At 48.6% G+C, this 23,926-nt stretch overlaps 1 protein-coding gene across 8 annotated transcripts in view; it reads left to right on the top strand.

The window, feature by feature from the left end:
- The window catches only part of Tmem132d (transmembrane protein 132D), a 310,602-nt gene that overhangs the window by 262,767 nt on the left and 23,909 nt on the right, over nucleotides 1-23,926 (top strand). For all 8 annotated transcript variants that reach the window (XM_048343144.1, XM_048343150.1, XM_048343145.1 and 5 more), the window contains one exon: nucleotides 3,148-3,291. In XM_048343144.1, the coding sequence (XP_048199101.1) occupies nucleotides 3,148-3,291 (144 nt within the window). The remainder of the gene's footprint in view (nucleotides 1-3,147; nucleotides 3,292-23,926) is intronic.

Below are 23,926 nucleotides of genomic sequence, written 5' to 3'. Positions count from 1 at the left end.
GTGTACACGGAGTGATGGCTCCAATGGCTCCAGGGCTGTGCATGGTAACGCTGCTCTGGCGCCAGGCAGATCTCGCACTGCCGTGGCCTCTGGGTAATGCGGACTCCACGAGAATCTCACAGTGCATCTCATTCTGCACCATCAACAGCGCTGGCTATTTATTGAGTGTGTGCAGATCGTGGGCAGATAGACAAAAGGCAAAGATGGATGAGTCATCGCTGCATTTTTTAGGTTATAGATCTTTTGGGGGAAGTAAAGAAATTTAAGAAACCAACTACCATTCAGAAAACACACCAAAAGGAGCACGCCACGTGGGACATACAAAATCTCAAGCTAGCATTGGCTGGCCCTGCCCTATCTCCACAGGCTCTGTGATGGACGTTGTCGCTTCTTGCCAAAGATGACTGGTTCCTTCTAACTCTTCCTCCTGTAGATGGAAAACTACACGTGGGTCTTTCCTTCCAGGGGGGTGTGGAGGGGTATTGTGCTTGGGTTTTGCTCCTGTGATTTTTATTTTTTACCCAAAACACAATGAAACCAAGATGGGAACTCACTGAGGAGAAGAGGCCAAAAAGAAGTATGAATGAAAGTGGTGGAGCTTTGTCGGGGATGACTATACCTTTAAGACCTGGGATTGCTTGGCTGCTAGCCACTCCTACATTCACCCTGGGTCTGGAACCTCCCCCAAACCAGCCCCGCCTCTCATCTGCCAGCACAAGTATCCTAATGGCGCAGGGGACCGGTCCTTGGGGGACTGTAATCTCCCCTCTGCGGGAAGTTCCGCGACATCACCGTGATGGACATGCTCACCAGCCTATCGTTAGCACCTGGTCAGTCCCTCCCCCTCCCTCGTCATTATTGTTATATAAACCCCTCCCCTGAATAGAACTTTCGGAATTCGGTAGTCCATCAGACGGCTCCCCGAAATCTCCGTGTCTAGTGTCTGCTCTTAAACGTAAGGGGGGCTTGGGACGGGTGGTTTCGATGGCCCTACTTCATCTCAGCTTAGCCCCAACCGGGGCACGCTCTGGCCTCCCTTGGGCAGGAGAAGCATGTAGGGCTGTCCCCACAACCAGTGAGTGTAGCGCGACAGAACTTTGGGAAGCCTGAGCACCCTCAGGTTAAGGCACAGCGTGGAGCTTTGGGAGGCCTGGGTACACTCAGTTAACCTGAGTTAGGTGTGGCAAGTCAGGGAAGTTCCAGGCTGGAGTCCTACCTTTCAGAACTAAAATAATAAACACACGTATATGTGTCCACACACAATCATACCCAGCAGCTAAATAAAACAATCTCAGGATACAATGAACCTCATCCTGTGAAGAAAGAATACGATTTTTTGTTATTATAGTATCATTTTGTTTGTACCAGGGTTTGAACTCAGGGCCTTGTATTTGCTAGGCAGGTGCTCTACTAGCTGAGCCATGTCCTTCAGCCCTTTTTGCTTTCATTGGCATTTAAATAGGATCTTACCTTTCTCCCTAGAGTTGGCCTGGATGGGACTGTGACCATCCTATTTGTACTTTCCACATGGCTGGGATGACAGGTGTACACGACCACACACAGCTTTCTCTGTTGAGGTGGGGAATCATGAACTTTTTAACCTGGGGTGGCCCCTGCATCTTTTCAATCTCAGCCTCGCAAGTAGCCGGAATGACAGACATGAGCCACTGCACTGGGCCAAAGATAAGATCTCCCATAAGGCACAGCGAGATGCCCAGTGAGATGCCACCAGGAGAGAGGTGATGTAATTGTTGGATGGTTGAACTGCTATTCTGCCTGCTGGCTTGTACTCACAGGCGTTGTAGATTTCACAAGAAGAGCAAATTCACACAGTGTGGCTCGTTGCAAGCCTTTCTCTAAGAGGGGTGGTGGCAGCACAGCCTCTGCGACCTTTAGTTTTCTCAGATCAGGGTGTGGGGGGTGGGGGTTGGTTGACTCAGGAACTGAACCAAAGAGAGTGACACAGAGCTGGAGCTGCTGGGCCGGTGAGGACTTTCTGCTGTTCTGTAGGCTGGCACTGAGTGCATGGAAGAGGTGCAGACTGATTGGCCATGCCCAGAAAAGACCTCTCCCCGACACTGAAAGACCTCCCCCCAGACACTGATGGCACACGACCCTCCAGGATTGTCAAATCTGCTCCAAGCTCGAAATGGGGAAACAGGGAAGCATTGACCATGCGGATAGCGGGGGTGGGGAGATGCTGGCTGTGGCCAAGAGGGGATGCACTTCCTTGTTCTGAGAATTAGTTTACCCCACCTCCAAAGTGAGGTCAGAGGCTCCGCGGGAGCCCACCATTTAGACCCCCACCCACTCAGAGCTCTTCAGAGTCGCTGAGGGTGGATGTGGGTATGCAGGAGAGCAAGGAGCCCCTCCTGCTTGCCACGTGGGAGCAATGACACCCCATCCTTGCCAGAGGAATGGCAGGGGACAGGGATTCTGGTCCCTTCCCTGTGCAGCTCTCATCTGTGCACTTGACATGAATAAGTACATTGTGCCTACGTTTAGACCAAAAGCTTTGTAGGTCTCGTTTCCTTGCGGTGCTGGGAATGGAGCCCAGGGCTTTGTGCATGTTAGTCAAGCACTCTAGCACTCAGCACTCTAGCACCCAGCACCCAGCACTCTAGCACCCAGGACTCAGCACACTGACATGCAGCACTGTAGCATCCATCATTTGGCAATCTAGCCTGAAGCACTCTAGCCCTCAACCACATCCTTGCGTGAGGTTTAACCCTACATGAGTCACTGGTCAAGCCACTGACTTGAGAGCACAGGATTTCATTCCTTCCTACTCCACGATCCTGGGCAAAGTGCAAAACCTCTGTGCCACCTGTAAGATAAGGAGAATGGCGGCTCCCGTCTCGTCAGAACTGCTACAGAGGTGTGTAATAAAGCACTTTAGAGGTAACTGGCACGCAGTAAGCTTTGTACAAGTGCTTGGCCAGTGCAATGCTAATCAGGAATTTGCTGCAGAAAGTCAGGTGATGTCAGAAGACGACCCCTTGGCTGGCGCGGCCCCTGGCTCTCCAAGGCGGGTAAAGGGCCAGTCTGTGTGGGGAGGCTGGGCGGGCAGCAGCAGCTCTGGGACAACACAATGGGAGGCAGCAGCAGCTCTGGGGCGTCACCATGGAAGGTGTGTTTGTCTTCCAGGAGACGGAGATCCTGAACACAGCCATCCTCACGGGGAAGACGGTGGCCGTGCCAGTGCAGGCGGTCTCGGTGGAGGAGGATGGCACCGTGACGCCTCTGCGGGAGGCTGTGGAGTGCAGGTCCTCCGATGAAGACGTGATCAAGGCAAGTCCCCGGCTTCCTCTTGCCCTTGGCATCTTCCCAGCCCACCTCCGGCGGGGAGGGGAGTTGGGGGGCCTGCTGGAGCCATAGCCCAGAGGGTGGTCTTTTTCCACCCCTCAGCCCGCTAAGGGGTGACAAGAATCACTGGAACAGGACAGGTGCACATGCGTCCACACTCGGGGACTGGTGTGGCCAGCCTGGGGGAGAGGCCTTGAGTCCACACCCAAGTCGGTGGCACTGCGGGTGTCATGCCTCCCTCTTCCTGGCCTGCCTCTCAGGGCCTCCTCTTTCCTCTTTCCAGAGATGCCCCAGGGTGTTGTGAGGCTGAGGACTCCAGCCCAGCCCTGACAGTAACCTGGGGGCTGGCACACTTCTTTCCAGGGGGCAGAGGGTGGGTGGATCTGAGCCAAGGCCACCATTCCCCAGACACCTGAGGCCAGGGTGATGGGTGGGTGCCGCGGCACGGGCCCTAGCTGCGCCTGAGCACAGCCAGGCTGAGGAGTGGGGTTTCCTGTGGTGACCCCTGCCTCTCAACAGTCCCAGCACTGAGCTGCGAAGCCCTAGCCCCCAGCCCTCTGAACAGGAGGCATTTTTCCTCCCTGCTTGGAAGGTAGCCCCCAGGGAGCCCTTGTGCCACTTAGAAAACAGTCACCAAGCACCGATCCAGTCTTCAGCAAGCACTGGGCCGCTCACAATGCTGAGGCCACAGCGCACAGATGCACAGTCAGCCCCAGCCCCACAGGAGCTCAGGAGACGGCCCAGCCGTGGGACACAGAGCAGGGCCTAGTACAGCACTCCAGCCTCCTTCTTCCAGAAGCTTCTTCACACCAGCCACAGCAGTTCCTCCAGCTTCTCAGGTTCAGTTCTTGACTCTTCTTCAACGATTTCTTTCTGTCTCTCTCTCCCCCACACACAACTCTTCCACAAACCCTGTTGGTGACTCCTTCCCAAATCCTCCAGGCCCACGACACACCGTGTCTTGTGTATATGTTTATCTGATCTGGGGCAGGCAGAGAAGGGGACTCAAAAAAAGTGAGACAACAGACAAAAGGGTGAACAGATGCAACAGCAATACTCACAAGACACTGGGTTGGCAATGAGATTTACAATTAGGGGAAAGAGGAGTTGGGGGGAGAGGGAAAGTGGGATAAAATGACAGAGGGGTAACACTGTCCAACAAGAAGTGTACTCATTACCTTACTGTGTAACTGTAATTCCTCTGTACATCAGCCGTACAATTAAATAAAAGGAAAGTTTTTAAAATAAAAATTTAAAAACCCTCCCCCCCAGGCCAGGATGCTAGATGGAGTGATGGCCTCCTCCTGGGCTTCTATACCCGGCCCTCCCCACACCCCTTGCTACACACAGTCGTCAGTGCGGCTGCCAGGGTGATGGAGAAAGCCTGGCCATGTCATCCTTCTCTGAGCCATCGCTGTCTGTCCTTGATGTTCCATGCAGGAGCCGGGGTGTTCCCAAGAATGGCAGCACCTCCTCCCTGGCTGCACACCACGCCCTTCACACCTCCTATGACCCCACACTCTCTTGTTCAGCCACACTGGAGTCTTCAAGGTTCTTCTGCAAGGCCCGATGCCCCCTCTCCCTTCCCCACCGCTGACGTGGCCCTGCGTGAACAGCGCTGGTGAAATCATGGACTCTCAGAACACTGCCCTTCCCCCATCCTTGCTTCACTGAGGGAGAGAGTTGGGCGATCCTCCTCCTTTTCCTCGTCCTCCTCTACTTCCTCCATGGTACACTCTACTTCCTCCTCCTCCTCTCCCTCCAGAGTTTGCACTGTGGGAGCGAGCACTGTGGATGGATCAGCCTAAACGTGTGCTGCCCTGCACATGTGCCTCACAAGGTGAAAGGTGACTTCCTGATGGTGGTACGGTGGGGAGAGGGAGGTGGCACCTGAGGATGTGAGCTCCTGAGTCCCGGTAGTTCAATGACGAGCAAGCTGGTCGGTCCTTCAACTCCTCGTTCCTCAGGGCACTGTGTGGTTAAGTAGCCTTGACTGCGGTGATAGATTCCCGTTCTGCATTGTTCTGGAAAATGAAGTCCATGACGGTCAGCCGGTCACTTGGGAATCACATCTAAGTAGGAAAACGCCCTGACCCATTTTCGTCTATGATCCAATTTCTTTTTTAATTAAGTAATTAATTATTAGCACGTGCTAGTTACACAAAGGGGTTTGTTGTGGTACCTCCATAAGTGTGTATAAGGTAATTTGATCATATCAACCCTCCCTCACCCTCCCCACTCCCACTATTTACTTTTCCCAAACAACCCCCTCCTACTTACCATTGTATGTGTGTGTGTGTGTATACACATATATATATATATATTATATAATACATAAACATAGCAGCATCCCACACATAAGGGGAAGTGGACTTTTCTTCCTGTGTCTGTGCTATTTACTTAACATCATGTCTTCCCGTCCCATCTGTGTTCCTGCCAATTACATAATTTTGTTCTTCTTTATGGCTGAATAATACTCCTTTGTGTGTATGTAGCACATTTCCTTTATCCATTCCTCGCAACTCATTGCTTGGCTATTGTAAATGGTAAGCAACAAGCATGGGTGTGTAGGTGCCTCTTGTGAGTGCTGTCTTCCATTCTTTCAGATGTAGTGCAGGTCTTATATGGTGGGGGCTGCCCTCGTTTATGCACACAGCATCTGAGGCCTCCTTCCCTCCCCTCCCACACAGCCTCTCCAACATTTGTTGTTTGCTTTCTGTCATAACTGTCACTCTGACTGCTGAGAGATGGGATGTCAGGGTATTTTGTAGCTAAGGATGTTCAACATTTCCTTGCGTATTTATTGGCCATTCATAGCTCTTCTTTTGAGAAGACTCCATTCCATTCATTTGCCCATTTACTAATTGGCTTATTTGTTCTTGGGGTGTTTAATTTTTTGAGTTCTTTATATATTCTGGATAACAATTCCATGGCAGATGAATAGCCGGCAAAGGTTTTCTGCATTCTGTCTCTTCGTGCTGATAATTATTTCCTTTGATGTGCAGAGCCTCTTGCTTTGATACAATCCCACATGTCAGTTCTTGCTCTTATTTCCTGAGCTATTAGAATCCTATTCAAAGAGTCATCGCCTCTGCCTAGATCTTCAAGTGTCTGGCCCAGAATTTCCTTTGTCAGCTCAGTTTCTTGTCTTCCCTTGTGATCTTTGATCCACTTTGAGTTCATTTTTCTACAGGGTGGGAAGGACCTACTTTCAGTCATCGACACGCAGAAAACCTAGTTTTCCTAGCACCATTGGTTGAAGGGACTGACTTTTCTCTGTTTTTTGAACCTTTGTGCAAGATCAGATGGAGGTAGCTCTGTGCATTCATACATTTCTGGGTCTTTTATTTGAATCAATTATTCTACATACCTGTTTTTGTGCCAGTACTATGCTGTTTCTGTTACTATGGCTGTGTTGTATAATTCGAACTCAGGCTCTGTGATTCCTCCAACATTGCTCTTTTGCTCAGAAATGATTTGGTTATTCGAGTTTAGGGTTGATTTTTTTCTACTTCTGTTAAAAAAAAATCTGTTGGACTTTTGGTCAGGATGCATCGGATTTTTAGGTCACTTTTGGTAATATAGGAGTTTTTGTTGGTAGTGGTGGTAGTCATGAGCCTTGAACTCAGGGCCTGGGAGCTGTCCCCGAGCTTTTCTGCTCAAGGACAGTGCTTTACAACTTTGAGCCACAGCTTCCTATTTCCTGGTGGTTAATTGGAGATGGGAGTCTCATGGGGACTTTTCTGCTCAGGCTGACTTTGAATTGTGAGCCTCAGATCTCAGCCTCCTGAGTAGCTAGGATTGCAGGCGTGAGCCACCAGTGCCCAGCAAGATAGCAATTTTTACAATATTAATTCTGTCAATCTCATGATTGACAAAAAGGTCTTTTCATCTTCTGGAGGTTTTGTTTTTTCAGTCTCTTTCTTTGGGCTTTATAGTTTTCATTTTAGGAGTTCCTCACCCTCTTAGGTTTATTCCAAGATAATTATTTAGGCTATTATGAATATGATTATTTTCCTGATTTCTCTTTCCACATGAACAGTATTCGGATATAGAAAAGCTGCTGATTTCTGAAATTTGCAGAAAGCACTTACCACATCCAAGAGATTTTTGGTGGTGGCTATAGGGTCTTTTAAGTATAGGATCTTATCATTTGTAAATGGGGATAAATTGACTTCTTCCTTTCCTATTTGTGTCCCTCTTGTTTTTTTTTTTTTTCTCTTCCTCTGCCTAAGAATTCAGGCACTTTATTAAATAAGAGTGGAGAAAATGGACACCCTTGGCTCACTCTTAACTTTAGAGGAAATGATCTCAATTTTCCCCCACTCAGTATAATGTTAGCTATAGATTCATCATCTAGTGACCTTATTATATTGAGCTACATTTCTTTTATCTTTAATTACCTTGGAGATTTTATCATAAAATTTTGCTGAAGGCTTTTATGTGTCTATTAAGATTATTGTGTGACTTTTGTCCTTAATTCTATTTATCGATTTGTGAATGTTGGACAACTCCTGCTCCTGTGGAAGGAAACCAACTTGATGGTGACATATGATCTTTTCAGTTGTCAGCTAAAGAATGTATGCTGATTCTCCTCCACTTCTGTGATGGGTATATATTTAAATTAGTATTTCTTGGAAGCCAGGCACTGGTAGTTCACACCTATAACCCTAGCTACTCAAGAGGCTGAGATCTGAGGATCGCAGTTCAAAGCCAGCCCAAGCAGCAAGAGACTTATCTCCATTTAACCACCAGAGAACCGGAAGTGGTGCTGTGGCTCAAAGTGGTAGAGTGCTAGCCTTGAGCAAAAAAGCTCAGGGACAATACTCAGACCCTGAGTTCAAGTCCTATGACCGACAAAACAAATTAGTGGTTCTTAGTAATATGAAGAAGGAGTACCTGCCCTTATATTAGACATGTATTCTATGCCATAAGTTGCCTTAGAACTGCTGGTAAGTAACCGCTGTGTATCCTGGTCAGAGCAGAGGTGACCGGCACAGAACTGTTGTTTTTCTGTGGAAATCCAGTGTTAGAATGGGAGTGTTTTGCTCTGTGACTTGGGAGGAGAGTCTCCACTGGTGCAGAAGCCTGCAGCAACCACCTTGCATCTCCCGCACCCTTAACTTTGCGTATGACACACCTGCTGTGACTCAAACCCCTGCACATCTGAAAACCTCATTAATTACGATGGTCGTGGGTGATTAGTATGCAGCCAGAGGCATGATCATGTCTCTTGATACAGAGTTAAAAATTAATGTAGGGGAAACGATAGCAAAGATGTGTGTTCAACTCCAGTTTCGAGGTTTTATGTATTCAGAAGAGTGCTTGTCGCGTTATTAGTCCTTCAGAGCCTGGAAGCGTCTGTCTTGTAAGCAACATCTCCGAGTCTTGATTTTAATTTTAGGGTGATTATAGAGGCTTCTCCCGTCTTCCCTCAGGGGTGGCTCTTTGATTCGGAGGGAGGGAGGAGGGGGCTGTGGTGAGAGTTTGAGCCCTTTGCAGTGGCTAATCTCAGAAGGACAGTTTCCTGGGGTGGAAGAAGGAGCTGCAGACATAGCGGCACATCCCCAAGTCACAAGCACGGCCTCCTTGTAGGAGGCCCCTGGTTCTGAGCCTCATTTCTCATGAACCACACAGTGGGGAGCATCTGGGAGCTGCTGAGACACCACCCCCCCAGGCCTCCTGCGCAGGTCCAGCCTCAGGTCCAGGCAGTGGGAGCAGAGGAGCCCCAGCCACAGCTGAAACAGAGCAGAGAGGAGAGGAGAGGCCCATCTTAGAAGATGCACAGACATGGACTTCCCACCCACCGGCCATATTAGGCACCTGGAGAACCTCCTTGTTTCGGGAGCTTTGGGGATGTGTTTCCGTCCACCAACACTGCAGATTGCTGAGGGTAAGTGAGCCGGTGCCATAGTCTGACCCCAGGAATGAGGGGATGGGAGAGTCAGGCAGCCAATCTGCAAGTAGAGCATAATGTGTTTTCCACACTGGACTTGTGTGAAAATTAGAGGGAATTCTGCGGGTGACCCTGGGCATCAGTGAGATCTGCCCAGGAAAGCTAGTACTGGCAGCCACCCACAAATGGCCAGGGTGGGGCCTGCGCTGCCAGACAGCGTGGTGTCTGATACTTGGGGGACATCTTGTAAGCAGAGAGAGAAGTGAAGCGTGAGCATTAATGTGTTCTCTGTGCTTCGGACACTGTGAGCAGTGTCTCACGGAGTGAAGCTGAATTGAAGACAGCATCATGGAGGAGCTACGTCACCCCCAAGATTAAACTCAGAAAACCAAGGCTGTCATTTTTGAAGGACCTCAGGGAGAGGAGGACACCAAGCTGTGTGGCCTTACTGAAACACCACCCCCTTGACATTGTAGCAGTGTGTTCCAAGGTGCAATCCACATACCTGTGTTAAGTGGCGAGAAGACTTTTCTTCATCTTACAAGGCCTGTGTTGATTCTGTTTCCGTGTTTTCTGGAATCGCTTGTGCCTTGGCATATCCGACTGTGATTGTTTTCTTTTCCATAGGACCAGACTGAATTTAAAAAGTAGTTGGTGTAAAGAAACATGTGCGTAGGTGAAAACACAGGTGCTGCGTAGATAGGGTGACAAATGTAGATGCTTACACACAGCAGGGCAGCAAATACCACTCCACCAGGTGACTTCATTGAAGGAGGGGAAGCTTTGCCCTGGGAAGTCCCGGCAGGCCACCCTCTCCATGAGAATGAGGGTTGCTTTGTGTGAACCGGAAGGCTGACCCACAGGGAAAGGAGAGAGAAGGCCAGGAACACTCATTAGTTCTGGGGAGCAAAGCAACAGTCTTCAGTTTCTAACCACCGCCATACAGCAGTCACAGGATGCTGCATCCCATCACACAGGCGCCAGGGCCCTTGGCTTAATGGCTAGGATAGAGGTGGAAAACCTGTGCTACTTTTTTTTGTTGTTGCTTTGGTGCTCAATATCAAACTCAGGTATGTTACACCCCCACCCCCACCACTGAGCAGCACCAGTAACCATGCCCGCTTGAGTAATAACATTTCAGACCTCGTCCCCAGGCATCCCCCAATTTACAAGGGCCACCTACCCCTAACATGCACAGCCGAATCCTCACAGCCCCATCTTACCTCCAGGCTCCTGCCTAGGGACTGGAGTTCGTATTCTCCATGGCTCACATCCCACTCTAATTGACAAAGTGATGCTTGCTACTACAAGAAGCGAAGCCCACGTTTTTGTGGCCCCTACCACGTGAAGAGTGGCTATCTAGAATGGCATGCCATCTACAGACCGCAGGACATCTGCTCTTCCCAGCTGTGGCTCTGCCTCCCTTTGGCTCCTCTATTGCTTACTAGGGGATCTGGGAGAGGGTGAAAAATCATGTGGTATGTTCATGGCTAGTCACGTGATCTCCACAGGGGTGGGGGCAGCAGGGGTGAGGAACAAACTCTGAACTGGCCATTGGTAGAAAAAAATAGTTCCCCACCTGAGAGCGGAAAGAAAGAGAGCCTTGGGTAGCAAGTGGCTTACATTAAATTGGCAATAACTGTTCAGCATGGGTCACGTTAAATAGTTATGATTTCTGTCTTATTTTTCATCATGGGTGACAGCAGTGTATCTAGCTTGCATTAAGAATTTAGTTTTGATATTTAATCTTACGAATTCTGAACATTCAAGAACTATTAGTATCATGCAAAGTCAGTTCTGGGAGAAATAAAAATTATCCTTTCTGCAGTGGATTTGCAATTGCTATTAGCACTTAGCAAGCAGCGGCCAGAGCCTCCTTCCTCCTGTCTGGTCTCTCTGCGATTCTGTGTCACCGACGAGGAAGCTGGGGTGTGATGAGGTTTGTGTGTGCCCAGGCTGGAGCCCAGGAAGTCTGGCACAGAAGGTTACCAGGTGCCTACCACAAACTATTACTAGGGACCAGAAGACAAAAGGAGGAGAGGCAGGTTATGGGGGGAGGGGCAGGGGGGATCACTGAAAACAGACTGTCTGAGGGGATGGTTTGGAAGGAGGGTCCTTGGCCCCAGGCTTCCTGGAAGGTCTGGACCTCTTTCTGCCGGAGGTCAGGGAGCCACAAAGGTTGGAGTCGTGCTCCACCAATGCTGAATGGAGGCTTGTGGGAAATGGTCTGAGCTGGACAGGTGCCCAGCAGCCTTTTGCTCAAATGAATTTGATATAGGTAAGGCTTGTCTGCACCCTCAACAGGTAAATAAATGGAGTCTGTGTGGACGAGACCCCACATTTTAATCTCTCCCACACACATTTCCCACCCAGCCAAGGGAGCCCAGCAATGGAGGGCCATGCTCTGCTCCTCCGTGCAGCTCTCAGGCCATCCAGTCTAGAGCTTCTCCTGCAGGCTTGCCAGTGGAGAAACTTAACAAGAATGGGAGTGTTGTCAGGGCCTCAGGGTCCTGCCAGAAGGTCAAGGGGCACCAAGCGTCTGGGCAAAGTGGCCCAAATTCAGTGGTAAGAGAAAGAACAAGAGACATAGGTGATGGGAATCCACATCGATACTAGTATGCAGATGGCATACAGACAGTAGATTGCTGATAAAGGAGATAGATGCTACAGTAATAGACTGGCAGACAGACTGACAGACTATAGTAGACAGAAAGACAGACAGACAGGTGATGGACAAACAGATGATGGTTGGACCGACAGAAAGGAATTTTAAACACTCCTCAGGAAAACATAAACTAATTTTGAGGTGCTAATTGACAAGACTGGACACACTAAATTACTTGTAGCTGACAGCTTTGGGAAGAGCTGGGCCAAATAGTCACCTCACAGGCAGACAAACGAATAAGGTCCTTTTTTTCTTTAACACCTATCAGGTTGTTTTCACCAGCTTCTGCTCTATTTGGTTGTGGTTTTATCTTCAAATGTTCTTTTGAACGGAGAATGTGATACTTTTCTCCAGGTGCTGCGGCTGGATTCTCGGTGGTGATGGATGGCAGGAGTCTTTGTTTCTCTGGAAGCTGATTAATGATTGTTCACAGGCAATGTCTTCCTGCTCTGTTGACCTCCCGACCCCACAGCCGCCGCCAGGTCACAGCAAATATGGCCCCAGGTCCTTTCTCCCTGGAGAAAGAATTTGGAATTCCAGCCTCTATGTTCAGGTTCAAGTTCAACTCAGAGAATTACTCTGTAATTTTAAAAAATAAATAGGTTCAGCCTCGGGTCACCCGGGCTCATGTTAATTGGTTTTAGACTTGAGAATTCCACCGGAATCCATCAGGGTTACTTCACAGAGCAGTTCTTACATCGCGACTTATGTGATTCTCAGCTCTGGGTCAGCTCCATTTTCCGTGATTCTGTAACCCAGAGCTTGAAGCAGAAACATGAGCTCCGGCCCCCATGTCCAACACAGACCCACATTCCTCACCCCCTTGGAATCCACAATGAAGCCAGCAGCGGTGTTGGGTGACCAGGAGGACCATACCCAAGCTGATCCAAGCCCAGAAGCTCAGCAAGGTTAGACCACTCTGGACATAGAGGCAGAGAGCCAGGAGAGAGGGGGCTTCCAGGAGAAAATACCATTGCAAGTTGTAGCACTTAGAAGGCCGGCCAGTGGGCGGAGGGGACGGTTGCTTCCTGTCCTAAGAGCTCTAGGGAGACTCAGTGCAGTGGTGCGGGCTGCTCAACCAGTTCACAAGCCGCCTCACCCCTCCTGGACTGGCTTTGGAGGCTGTGGGAAAGTGATGGAATCACATAGTGTGACAGGGTGCTGCCATCAGCCAGATCCTGGAATCCTAAACACTCAGGCAGCTGCTCTTCTCCTTTGCTGGTCTTCAGCCTCCATACAGGACAACCTGCAGCAAACTCATGACAGACGTTCCATCTTCCATGCAAATATGAACACACATACCCGTGCACACACACATGCTCTAGAAATGCAACCATTTCCTAGGCTTAACGTTGGTAATTTGTAAGAAGCAGGGAATTCTGCAGGAGACTGAGAGCCATGAGATCAGGGGACTCTGGCCATGACCCAGGTGTGCCTCCCTCATCTGGACTTTGTCTCCTGTGTCTTGAGATCCTATAGGTGACCCATGGGGGATTCACAGAAGAACATGCTGTTCTCACAGCCTTGCCTGCTGCTTTCTCAGCATAGGATAAGGCCTGCTCACAGGGACATTTGCATCTAATCACAGAAAAGCAATGGCAGACTCATTCCCTGGTGAAGGAGGAGGGACATGTGCCTTCGTTTCAGAGAGGTACGAGCAGTGGAGGCTCTGTTGAAGGAGAGCAGGTCCCCATCCAGGGACACTGTCACCTGTTGGTACCAAGAGTTGACTGTGTGGCCAGGTTTGGGGCCAGCATGCCCTGAGTGAGTAGTGGTTCTTCAAGAGAAACCAGAAACCCAGACACTTTAGGCAAAGTCTCTCATCTTTCAAGTAGTGATAACAGACAGTTGCCTTAAAATAATAATGAAGAACAACAAGTTCTACGGGCCAGAGTTGTCCAAAGGCCATCAGCACTCGACCTCAGGTGAAAGGTTTCTGAAAAATTCCCTCATCTGAACTCAGGAGCTTGGGAGATGGAAGTGTGCCTGCGGTACAAGTAAGGACAGGCTGAGCCCTCACCAACCCAACAGCAGAGAAGACCATAGTTAGAAACGGCCTTCTCCATTTGAGAAGACAATGGCGGATGAGGGAATCTGCCTTGAGGAACAACACAGAGATGGGTGGGCACCCCCTGCAGCAGGTAGAGATACCCATCCGGGCTCACCCTGTCGTGGACTGGCAGAGTGTGTGGTCACTTGGGCTGTTCCATATGAACCAGGCCTCCTGGTGTCCGTTCCCCGGGCTGGTTGCCTCCTGTACTGATGTAATCCGTGGATACATGGCCTGCTTGGACCACAGGGACTCTGACAAGAGACACAGCCCTAAGTGGACACACGGTGTGCTTGGGTCTCTTGTCATAGGAAGAAGCTCAGCTTAACCCGGAGGGAAGAGGGAAAGTCACACTGTCCCCAACTACCATCCTAGGGCCAGCCCCCCAGGGAGGCCAGCCCTCACCCCAACCTGTTTGAGCCTCTGAACTTGAGGGTGAAGTTTCCTACAGCTGTGAAGAGCCAAGCACTTGAACATTCTGTGCTGTGGTGACTGGTTGTCTAGCTTAACTGGGCTACAAACCAATACAGTTGGCTGCCTAATGTTCCAGATGTTTCTGTGAAGGCACCTCTTTCAGTGAAGTTCACATGTTCATCAGGACATTTGGAGCAGAGCATCACCCTTCCTCCAGAGGCAGAGTGGACTCACTTGGATGTGATGGAGATAATCTGGATGGGAGGGAGTGGAGCTGGAGGGAAGACCATGCCTTGTAGAGAGTGGAGAGGACATAGGCTCCCATGCCTGGTAGAATGTTAGACGTGAAAGAGGAGGAGGGATTTCAGCATGCCTCCAGGATTCTGGCTTGGGAGGCAGGATGGGAAATGCCACTGTGCATAAAAAGGAACAGATCTGGGGTGGGGTGGGGTGGGGGCTTGCATTGAGAGTAGGGATGCCAAGAGCTTTCCCTCTGCCCACCACAGCCACCTCATAGCAGCTCCCTGGCAAGCGGTGCTCTCAGCCCCATCATCTCCACTGCACCACGTCCTCACTCTAATGCCTCCTCTAACAGTGTCTGGACCTCTGTCCACAGCGGGTAAGGAAGGCCCCAGGTCATCTGACCTTGCCCCTCTCAGCCCAGCAGTTACCAGTTCCCTCCCTCACCACATCCCAGCTACACATGAGCCTCTTCCAGCCTGTAATCAATGCTCTTCCTCTTGATCTGGAAATGGCCTCCTCACCCATTCATGCAGCACTTGCCTCTTGGGTGTCCGTGTGTTCTGAGGATGTAGGGTAGCTCGGGCCCTTCACCGAGTGGCCCCAGAGTTCCACTGGGCAAGAAAGCCCCATTGCTGCATGTGTGTTCTGTTATCTGGGCTTGAGCCACATCCACTCAGAGGCCACTGGGCCACACCAGGACCCCTAACAGCCCAGGTTCAAGGGTAGAGACATCCACCGTGCCAGTTGCACCAGCACTGGTGAAGGCTTATTGAACGGGTTTCTGCAGCCACTGTGACTGCTTGCATTTTTTCACCCTCTTTGGGTCTTTCTTCAACTATCACCTCAAAACAACCAAGGCTATTTTTCATCTCACTTAAAATCTTCTGTACTTTCGAACATGGGGCACTCAATCTCCTCACCCTGATCTAATTTTCCATAGCATTCATCATGTCCCAACATGGGTTGTAAAAGTTATTTGCTAACAATGCTAGTTCACTGTCTGTCATGTCTCAATAGAATGCCTGCATGCCCCCATGAAAATAGCATTCTGCCAGCTTTATTGGTGGATGAGACCCCCGATGGGGACAGACTAACCATTCATTAAGCCCTCAGTAAATAGTTGAATAATTTTAATAGATGAATGCCTCAGCTTTAGAAATTTGCCAGTAAGAATGAGATACTTTTACTACTTTAACTATTTAATGACATTTTTCTTTCTGTTCTATTAATTCCTCATATCCTGAAGTGTTAATCTTTAAAAAAAAAAAGTCTAACTTTTCCCATCCTTTTTTTTTTTTTATGAACACGAAATTTCTAAACCACATGCTACGTTATCAAGCCACAAAGTTCATTCAGAATAATGAATAGCAGACTCTCCTTGGCCTCCGAAGCATTCGGCTGGATATACCCCCAGGTTGCAGCCTTCTTCTAGGACTAAATGTACCGGTATGCCAGAGTCGGGGGCTGCCCAAGACACATGTAGATGGAGAAAGTTCCAGTTGGCAAAAGCTGATTGCTAGGCTTGCTCCTCTCAGCTCTGGCTGACTGAAGCCAGGCCTCCACTGCCGGCTGCCCTTGAGCAAAGTGGCTCACCAACAGTGAGGTGGCTGGTGTGACCTCTGGGTCTAGAGGTGGCTTATGGTTCACTATAATCGAACAGTGATCTGTGCAGTGTTGAACAGTGATCTGTGCAGTTTTGGACAGTGGAGAACATTTAGACAACCTGCATGGGCTATGCCCATCCCAAGGCCAGGACAGCCCTAACCAGAGGATGGGAGAACACCAGCTTCTTCATAGACTTGACTCAATGGAGGGAAATTAACTAAGATGCCAGGAGCCAAGATGATGGGCCTGGAAGCTGGGCAGTGGGCCCCAGCGAAGTCTGTCACAGCTCCTCCCTAAAGCACCAGGCGACACCCTTACCATTAAGGGCATTCATAGCAACGACCACAGGTCTGTGTTTCAGGGTCGTGAACAGGACATAACAGCCTGTGGCTCAGCGACTAAGTGAGGTTATCGGGACAAAGGAGGTCCCAGGCGAAATTGAGATAACTGCAGAAAGGGGAGGTGACAAGGCGGGACATCGGCGTAAATATAAACGGCGAAGGAACATTCGTTCAATTCAGTATGGGAGTCAGAAACAGATGGTGTCAAAAGGATCATCCATTCGTTGGTTGGAGAAAGAGAGGGGTCTTTCAGGCTGGAAACCTCCAGTGACAGAAACAGGCTTTGGAATAAATAATCATAAGTAAAGTCATCTAGATAAAGGGCGTTTCAGCTCATTTGGAAAACAAGCTATCGTTAGAGAACATCTTGGCTTATAAATCTGAGGTGCAATACAAGAGCTGCTACTGGGAGCAGAAAGCCTCAGGATCTTATCTCCAAAGTCATTTCTCTTAAAACAATCCATTTGGAAGACTTTTGTTGGAGCCAAGACCTATGAATCTCCAGCCCACCAACACTAGCCGGGCTGCTTTGCTAGCTCTCTGCCTGAGCCGGCTGCCGCTCAGTGGATCTTTGTTCCTGACTTCAGAGCCCCAGCATCTTTTATTTATCCACAGTTGGCATTTGCTCCGAGCCTGTGAGAACAACTCCCCCTCTCTGCCTCACCTCTGACCTGGGAGGAGCAGCTCTAAATGAGAAAGGGGTTTGGAGAACTCATGATTATTCATGAGAAGTCAGACCACTGTGGACCCAATTAAGAACTGGCTGTGGGCCCTTGTGCTATCCTGAAGTCTGCGTGTGACCATCCCAGAGCAAGCAAAAGGATCGTAGGGTTGCAGGTGGTAAACAGATCACTTACAACACTGCATTTGGGGATTCTTATTAGATATGTTCACATATGTGATAAATAAGATATAGCAAGTATCTATCTTAGGAGGTTAAAGGTCCTTTTGTAAAAGTAAAAGACAAAGTGAGGAAAAAAACTTCCCTCCTTGGAATCCGACTCTGAAGAGGAGAGAGCGCCGTTCAGGGTGGTATCGGATAAAATAACAGGCAGTGGACTAACGGCCGTGAGTAGAGGGAAGCCCGGTCCATCTGCACTGCATCACCCTCAGAGGCCTCCCGTGCTCAGAGCACAATGCAGCGCTTCATGGGGCTCCCAGCTGGAGGGCTCCGTGGCAGCTCCCTTTCCCATGTTGTCGCACGATGGCTTCCACGGTGCTACCCACCACATTCCTCCTCTGCCTCCTCACCATGTGCATGTGTGGCCTTCTTCCCGTGCTGGAACTGAAGCCACACTATCTTTCCCTACACCCCAGCTGCCCTGGTTTGGTCTGACCGGTTTGCCTTTCACCCTTCTGCATCATCCAACCATTCTCTTGGTGGGACAGACCCATAGCGACAGACACCTGCTTAAATGTCTTCATACTAAAGAAAAAAAGAAAGAGGAAAGTTCCTCTGGATATGATATCCACCCAACTGCTTCTCCAGGCAAGGTCTTTCACAGCTCAGCCATTGACATTCCGGAGGTCCCATCAACTCCACGTTTACACCCAACCCCAGCCACTAGAGTGTGTTTCATCACTAAATCAGAATGACTCTTGCCAGGTAGCAGAACTCCATGTGTCTTGTGAAAAACAACAGATGCATTTTTTTTCTTCCCACAACTCACCCCAGCTCCCACCAACCTTTGACAAAGCTTCCCGAAATCTCACAGAGCTCACGCATCTTTTCTCCTCCCTGCTTCTTCTCCTGGCTCTTCCTCCTCCACTAGCCAGATGTTCCTCAGGCTTCCGTCTCCTGGCTCCTCATTCTCCCTTCTAAGGGTGTTCATGCATGCATTCAGTGTGCGCAGGGATTTGCTTCCAAGACATCTGATGATCCTCTCAAAAGAAATTCCCACCCCGTCCCTGGTCCCTGTCACCAGGCTTTAACTGCCTGAGCCGTACCCCAGCCTTCTCTTATGTGGGCAACTTAAGTTCAAGATATCCAGAACCGGGCTGGGGATATAGCCTAGTGGCAAGAGTGCCTGCCTCGGATACACGAGGCCCTAGGTTTGATTCCCCAGCACCACATATACAGAAAACGGCCAGAAGCGGCGCTGTGGCTCAAGTGGCAGAGTGCTAGCCTTGAGTGGGAAGAAGCCAGGGACAGTGCTCAGGCCCTGAGTCCAAGGCCCAGGACTGGCAAAAAAAAGATATCCAGAACCACGTGCATCGTTCTTCCTCCATCTCTCACTTCCCTATCTGTGTTTGTCTATTTCAGAAGCAAGGAGCCAGTCTTGACTGCTCCCTCCTCATTTTGCCCCCTGTCTCCTGCCAGACACATTCCTTGGCATGTAAGTGGGGGTCGATAATTAAGCCCAGCCCAGTGCCAGTGGCTGGCACCTGGCATCCTAGCTACTCAAGAGGCTGAGATCTTGAGGATCATGGTTCAAAGCCAGCCTGGGCAGAAAAGTTCCCCAGAGACTCTTATTTCCAACAAACCACTCAAAAACTGGAAGTGACACTGTGGCTCGAAGAGGTATAGTGCTAGCCTTGAGCAAAAGAGCTCAGAGACAGCACCCAGGCCCAGAGTTCAAGCCCTACAACTGACAAAAATAAAAATTAAATAAAAAACAATGTCCCTCTGAATCATTTCTTTACATGGATTAAGACAGTCCTCTTCTCTCCACCCTGATTACTGTGGTTCTGTGTCACTAGTGTCTCTCTCACTTCCATTCCCACAGTTTCCTGTATAAACCTTGTGCCCCCCCCCATCCCCCAGTGTTACCATCTTCCAGTGGCCTTTCTTCACCACTTCCAGTCTCGGCTACCCCTCTCCCAGTCCTCAGGAGCCTGATGAGCTAACCTCTGCTTCCCCTCTCCTTCCATCTTATCTCCTTTCCCTAGCCATGTCTCTCTCTCCAGCCATCTGAACTCTGCTTCCACAAGCATGCCAGGCTACAGCCTTCACCCCCTCCCTGGGTCCTGAGCCCCCATTAGATCATTCATGCAATCCAACAAGTGGGTTGCCAGCCGCAGAGGAAAAGGCAATGAAATCAGATAGGTCATACATTTTAAACACCAGATTCATTGTGATTATCCGAGAAGCCGCATTATGTTCTTAATAATCATGACAATTTTAAACTTATAGAGGCATTACATAGACCAGATGGTTCGGGGCGTGCATTTCACAGCTAGCATTCCATTATCAGGGTAGAATTAATATCTGAGGATGTATCTTTATGCAGTCCCTGCATTTCATTTACATTTGTCAAGTTCGTGATCGCTGCTATTTCTATTATGTTGACATTGCCTCCTTGATTCATAACAATGAATCGACAGCTTAATGCGGATTAATTGGAGTGTGAAATGTAGTGATTGAGGCAGCAGTCTCATCACTGTACCTGAATCAGTAATGTTAACATCAAGGGGGATTTATGGGCAGGTGAGTCTGTGAGTCTGGGGGGAGAAAGAGGGCAACAAGGAAGACCTATCGTGACTCCCAGAAAATTGGATTTTATCAAACTGTCATAGCACCCTGGAAATATTCACAGCATTTCAAAAGAAACATCTCAGTAATAAATATATTACAACGAGAGCAAAACAATGCTTTGTATACCAAACAGACATTGTGGCCAAAGGCAAGGGAGAAGAAACTGACACAATGGCTGTCAGAGACCTATGTCCTCTTCACAGTATAGAGTAGACCCAGGCTGCACTGGCAATGAGAAGTTTGTGGAGTCGAGTGCAAATTAAATGCCACGGGAGCCCGGGGAAATTCACCATGGTGCCAGGATCTTCTTCATCGGATGCTACTGGACAGGAAAAAGCAACTGCATCCAGCTGTGTGTTCTTATAAATAGGTTGTGCTACCATTGCAAGAAGCCCTTGACAGGTGTGTGTTCTTCAAAGGAGCCTCAGTGTGTGCACTGTAGGTGTGGTACAGGACACAAGGCCATGCTGGAAGGCGTCAAGGTGTGTTTGTTATTCTGTGGTCACAGCCCATTTTCCCACTGTTGGTGCAGTGTGGGAAGAAATGTGAATCTAGAGTAGTCTGTGTCCAATGCACTCATCAATGGACCGTGGCTACCCTAATTCAGGAGCAGATGAAAACTAGAGGCCCCAGATGCCCTTGGCCTGAGCGCCCTCAGAACTCCCATAGTCATCAGAGTCACATCTCTAAGAAGGCAAGAAGTTCAGAGTAGAAGGAGGAGGGGAAGAGGAAGAGGAGGAGAAAGAAGATGAACCAAGTAGATGAAGGAAATAATGGCTCAACTCACCCACCATCCAGATACAGAGCCAGATATAGAAACCATGGGACATTTTACACACATATGACCCTTCTTCAGAAGATAAGCAGTGTCATTATTAAGTTTTAAGAAATTATGTTTTATTCATACCTCCAGACACTGTGCCATGATGTCAGAACACCTAGCGTGAAAGTGGGCCGCATCATGCATTCAGCCCTCTAAATCTCGTTACCGTACCTGGTATGCAAGAGTCAATATCTGTTGGTTTAATGAATAAATCAGTGTCATGTCATTCTAGGTCCACATAAATTGCCAAGTTTGGGAAAGTTGAGCAATTTTTTTCACAGTTTCTGCAGGGGGTGGGGAGGAGTGGAGCAGCCCCCGTGAATGTGTGTGACAGGGCGCACATCACCCTGTGCTGTCTCCATGGTCTCCACACCCCTCTCACCTCCCTCTCCCTCCATCTCGCTCCACTCTAGCTCCAAAAGCACAAAGCATTGCTTTCACAGCCCTCCCTGAATTTCACCGGACACCAAATCACCTGGGAATGTGTTTGGTGAGCCACTTCTCAACCTGTTGATAAAGCCAAGGTGTCAAAGCAGCAGGTGTCACCAATCTTAATTCGTCATCCAAGGAGACTCCAAAGAGTAGCCAGGAAATGGCTGGTTAAAATGGAAGCCAAGTGTGGTAGCTCAAGCCTGCGGTCCTATTTGGGAGACAGTAATGGGAGGATAGCGATTGGAGGCCAGCCAAGCCAAAAGGAAATTCAAGAGACTCCATCTCAGCCAATAGCCAAGTCCAGAAGCACATGCCTGTGATGGCGGTTAGCTGAGGGACAGCTATGTGACCCAAGTTGGTCTAGGGAGACTCAGCTCCAGGGTCCAGTGGCTCCCATCTGAGGCCACACATCAAGCCACTGGTGGACATCTTCACCAAGGGCCCCGAGGAGGGAAGAAGAGACCAGCCACCCAGCGTGGCCCCGAACAAGGCTATGTCCCTTGGTGGCCTTGTTGAGCAATGCTTGCAACTCTGAAGTCACTCCCTGTTCCATGGGCCAAACTCCAAGCAACTCATATCTCTCCAAACTGCTACTTATGATTCATATAACAAACAAGTTCATTTAAAACTCTTTGGAGTTAACACATTTCCACACAAATTAGTTTCCATTAGACAGACTTAAATATTGATTATAAACTCAATCATGACTTTCTTAGCAAGAAATGAAAATTAAAAAAAATCACAAGTGTAATCCATCTTCATAAATGCTTTAAAGACTAACAAAGCAGACAAAAGTCACAGTATATGAAGACTATAAAACCAATCCACAAACTGCACAAAACAACGGGATATAAATAAGATCCAATCCCATGGCATACATTTGTTCACTATCTTTGCTTTTTAGTTTCTTTTGGGGATAAATATGTCTCAGGGTGCAGAGAATCTGCTACCGTCACCTGATGTTTGACTGTGGACTCAGCCATGGTCCCTGTGTGCAGGACACAGAAATCCCAGGTGCATTTTCCAAGAATCCACACAAGTCTGATGCCCACTAGACAGCATTTATTCTGTAACTATATTTGAAACACACACAAGGGAGTATTCAGTTTATTGGTTATGGCACACTCTCATACTTTTTTTTTATTTCAGCTTTGTCTTTTCCTTCAACATAGTGCTATTTTGAACATCTTTATCATCATGGTGGTCAGAAAAGGCCTGGGTTTTAGTGACTCCTAGAAAGTGCGCCATCTAATGTTAGGCTAAAATCTTGCCAGCTTGGATCGCTAGACAGCCCTTCTTCTCCTCTTGCCTTTCTCCTTATTTGAAGTTGCAGTCCCAAAGAGCAAAGACTTGTGCAACTTGGGCATCTGAATCCTAGGCCAGAGCTAACATGAAGAGTTTGACAGTTGTGTAATACTTCTGTGTTGGATGAACGAATACTGGAAATACGCATTTACTGGATGATACATCCCATCTCACCACCCTGGCTGGGAAAGTTGAGGCAGCTCACAAAAACCATGGATCCCCGTTTTGTTGTGGCAGTTTCTGCAGTGCTTTTGGTGAATTGGTTTCTTTAAAAGCTAAGAGCCACTTCTCTGCTTGTATATAATGCAAAGCGATCTCAGAGGGCAGCGGGATGGTGGATGGTTCTAACACCAACCCAGGTGCCTGCCTGCAGTAGCTTCCATTAAAAATAAATAAAAAAAGCAAGACCCAGCAGCAACCCAAATGTCCACTGCCTGATGGATGGATGAACAGAGCTGCCAAAGGAACGCTTCCTCCCTAACACAAGGAAGAGACATGGGCTCGTGCACCGAGAGGACCAGAGTCTCGAACTGTGGTACAGCATGCAGCCAAATGGGCAGCTGTCTGCTACAAGATTTGATCCCTGTGTGCACATAAACGAAACCATGCTGACAGAGCAAACTGGCATCTGCTGTGTTTAGGACATCAGAAGGGGTTCTGGCATGGAAGTGGAGGGAGGGAGGTGTCAGGTGCCTTTATCAGTTGCATATATTGAAGGTGTGCAGCAAGGTGTTTTGATACATGTGCACATAATGAGCTGATGGGCCACAAATGACAGAGCCACTTCCTCAGCCAGTTCCTTCGGTGCGTATTAGGAGCAACAGAAATCTATGCTGACCACATTTTCAGTTGGTGATGCAGTTGAGTGTGGCAGTGGGTACAAGACTGTGCACAATTGCCAAAGTTAATCCAGTGGTGTAATTAAGGCTGGGGAGTCTTACCATGTTGTTCATCTGTGAACAGCATCTTGATAAACAAACAATTGGACAGTTCAAGGCTGATTCCTAAATGCACATTTCTCTGGTGACTTTAAAATATAAGTGGTACTTATAGTTAGTAATAATATAATACAATGTGTGTTTTTTAAAAAAAACTGCTGGAAAATAGATTTCAAATGGTCCTACCCCATGCAAAAATTAAGTATAGGAAGTAATGGATATATTCATTGTCTTGAATTAATCATTTCATGCTGCATACATATATCAAAACATCACATCACCCCTAAGTACCTGCAATTATTGTATATTTCTAAATTGCTAAAAGACTATGTTTCAACTGTTTCCAACACAGAACCATACTAAGTATGTGAGATGATGGACTTGTTAATTAGCTTAGTGATTAGCTAATTTGTGATTAGTTTAATAACTGCAC

Source organism: Perognathus longimembris, chromosome 3, assembly GCF_023159225.1.
Source record: "Perognathus longimembris pacificus isolate PPM17 chromosome 3, ASM2315922v1, whole genome shotgun sequence".
Classification (NCBI taxonomy): Eukaryota; Metazoa; Chordata; class Mammalia; order Rodentia; family Heteromyidae; genus Perognathus; species Perognathus longimembris.
Note: the sequence above shows the minus strand (reverse complement) of the source record. Positions and strands in the feature narration are given on the sequence as shown.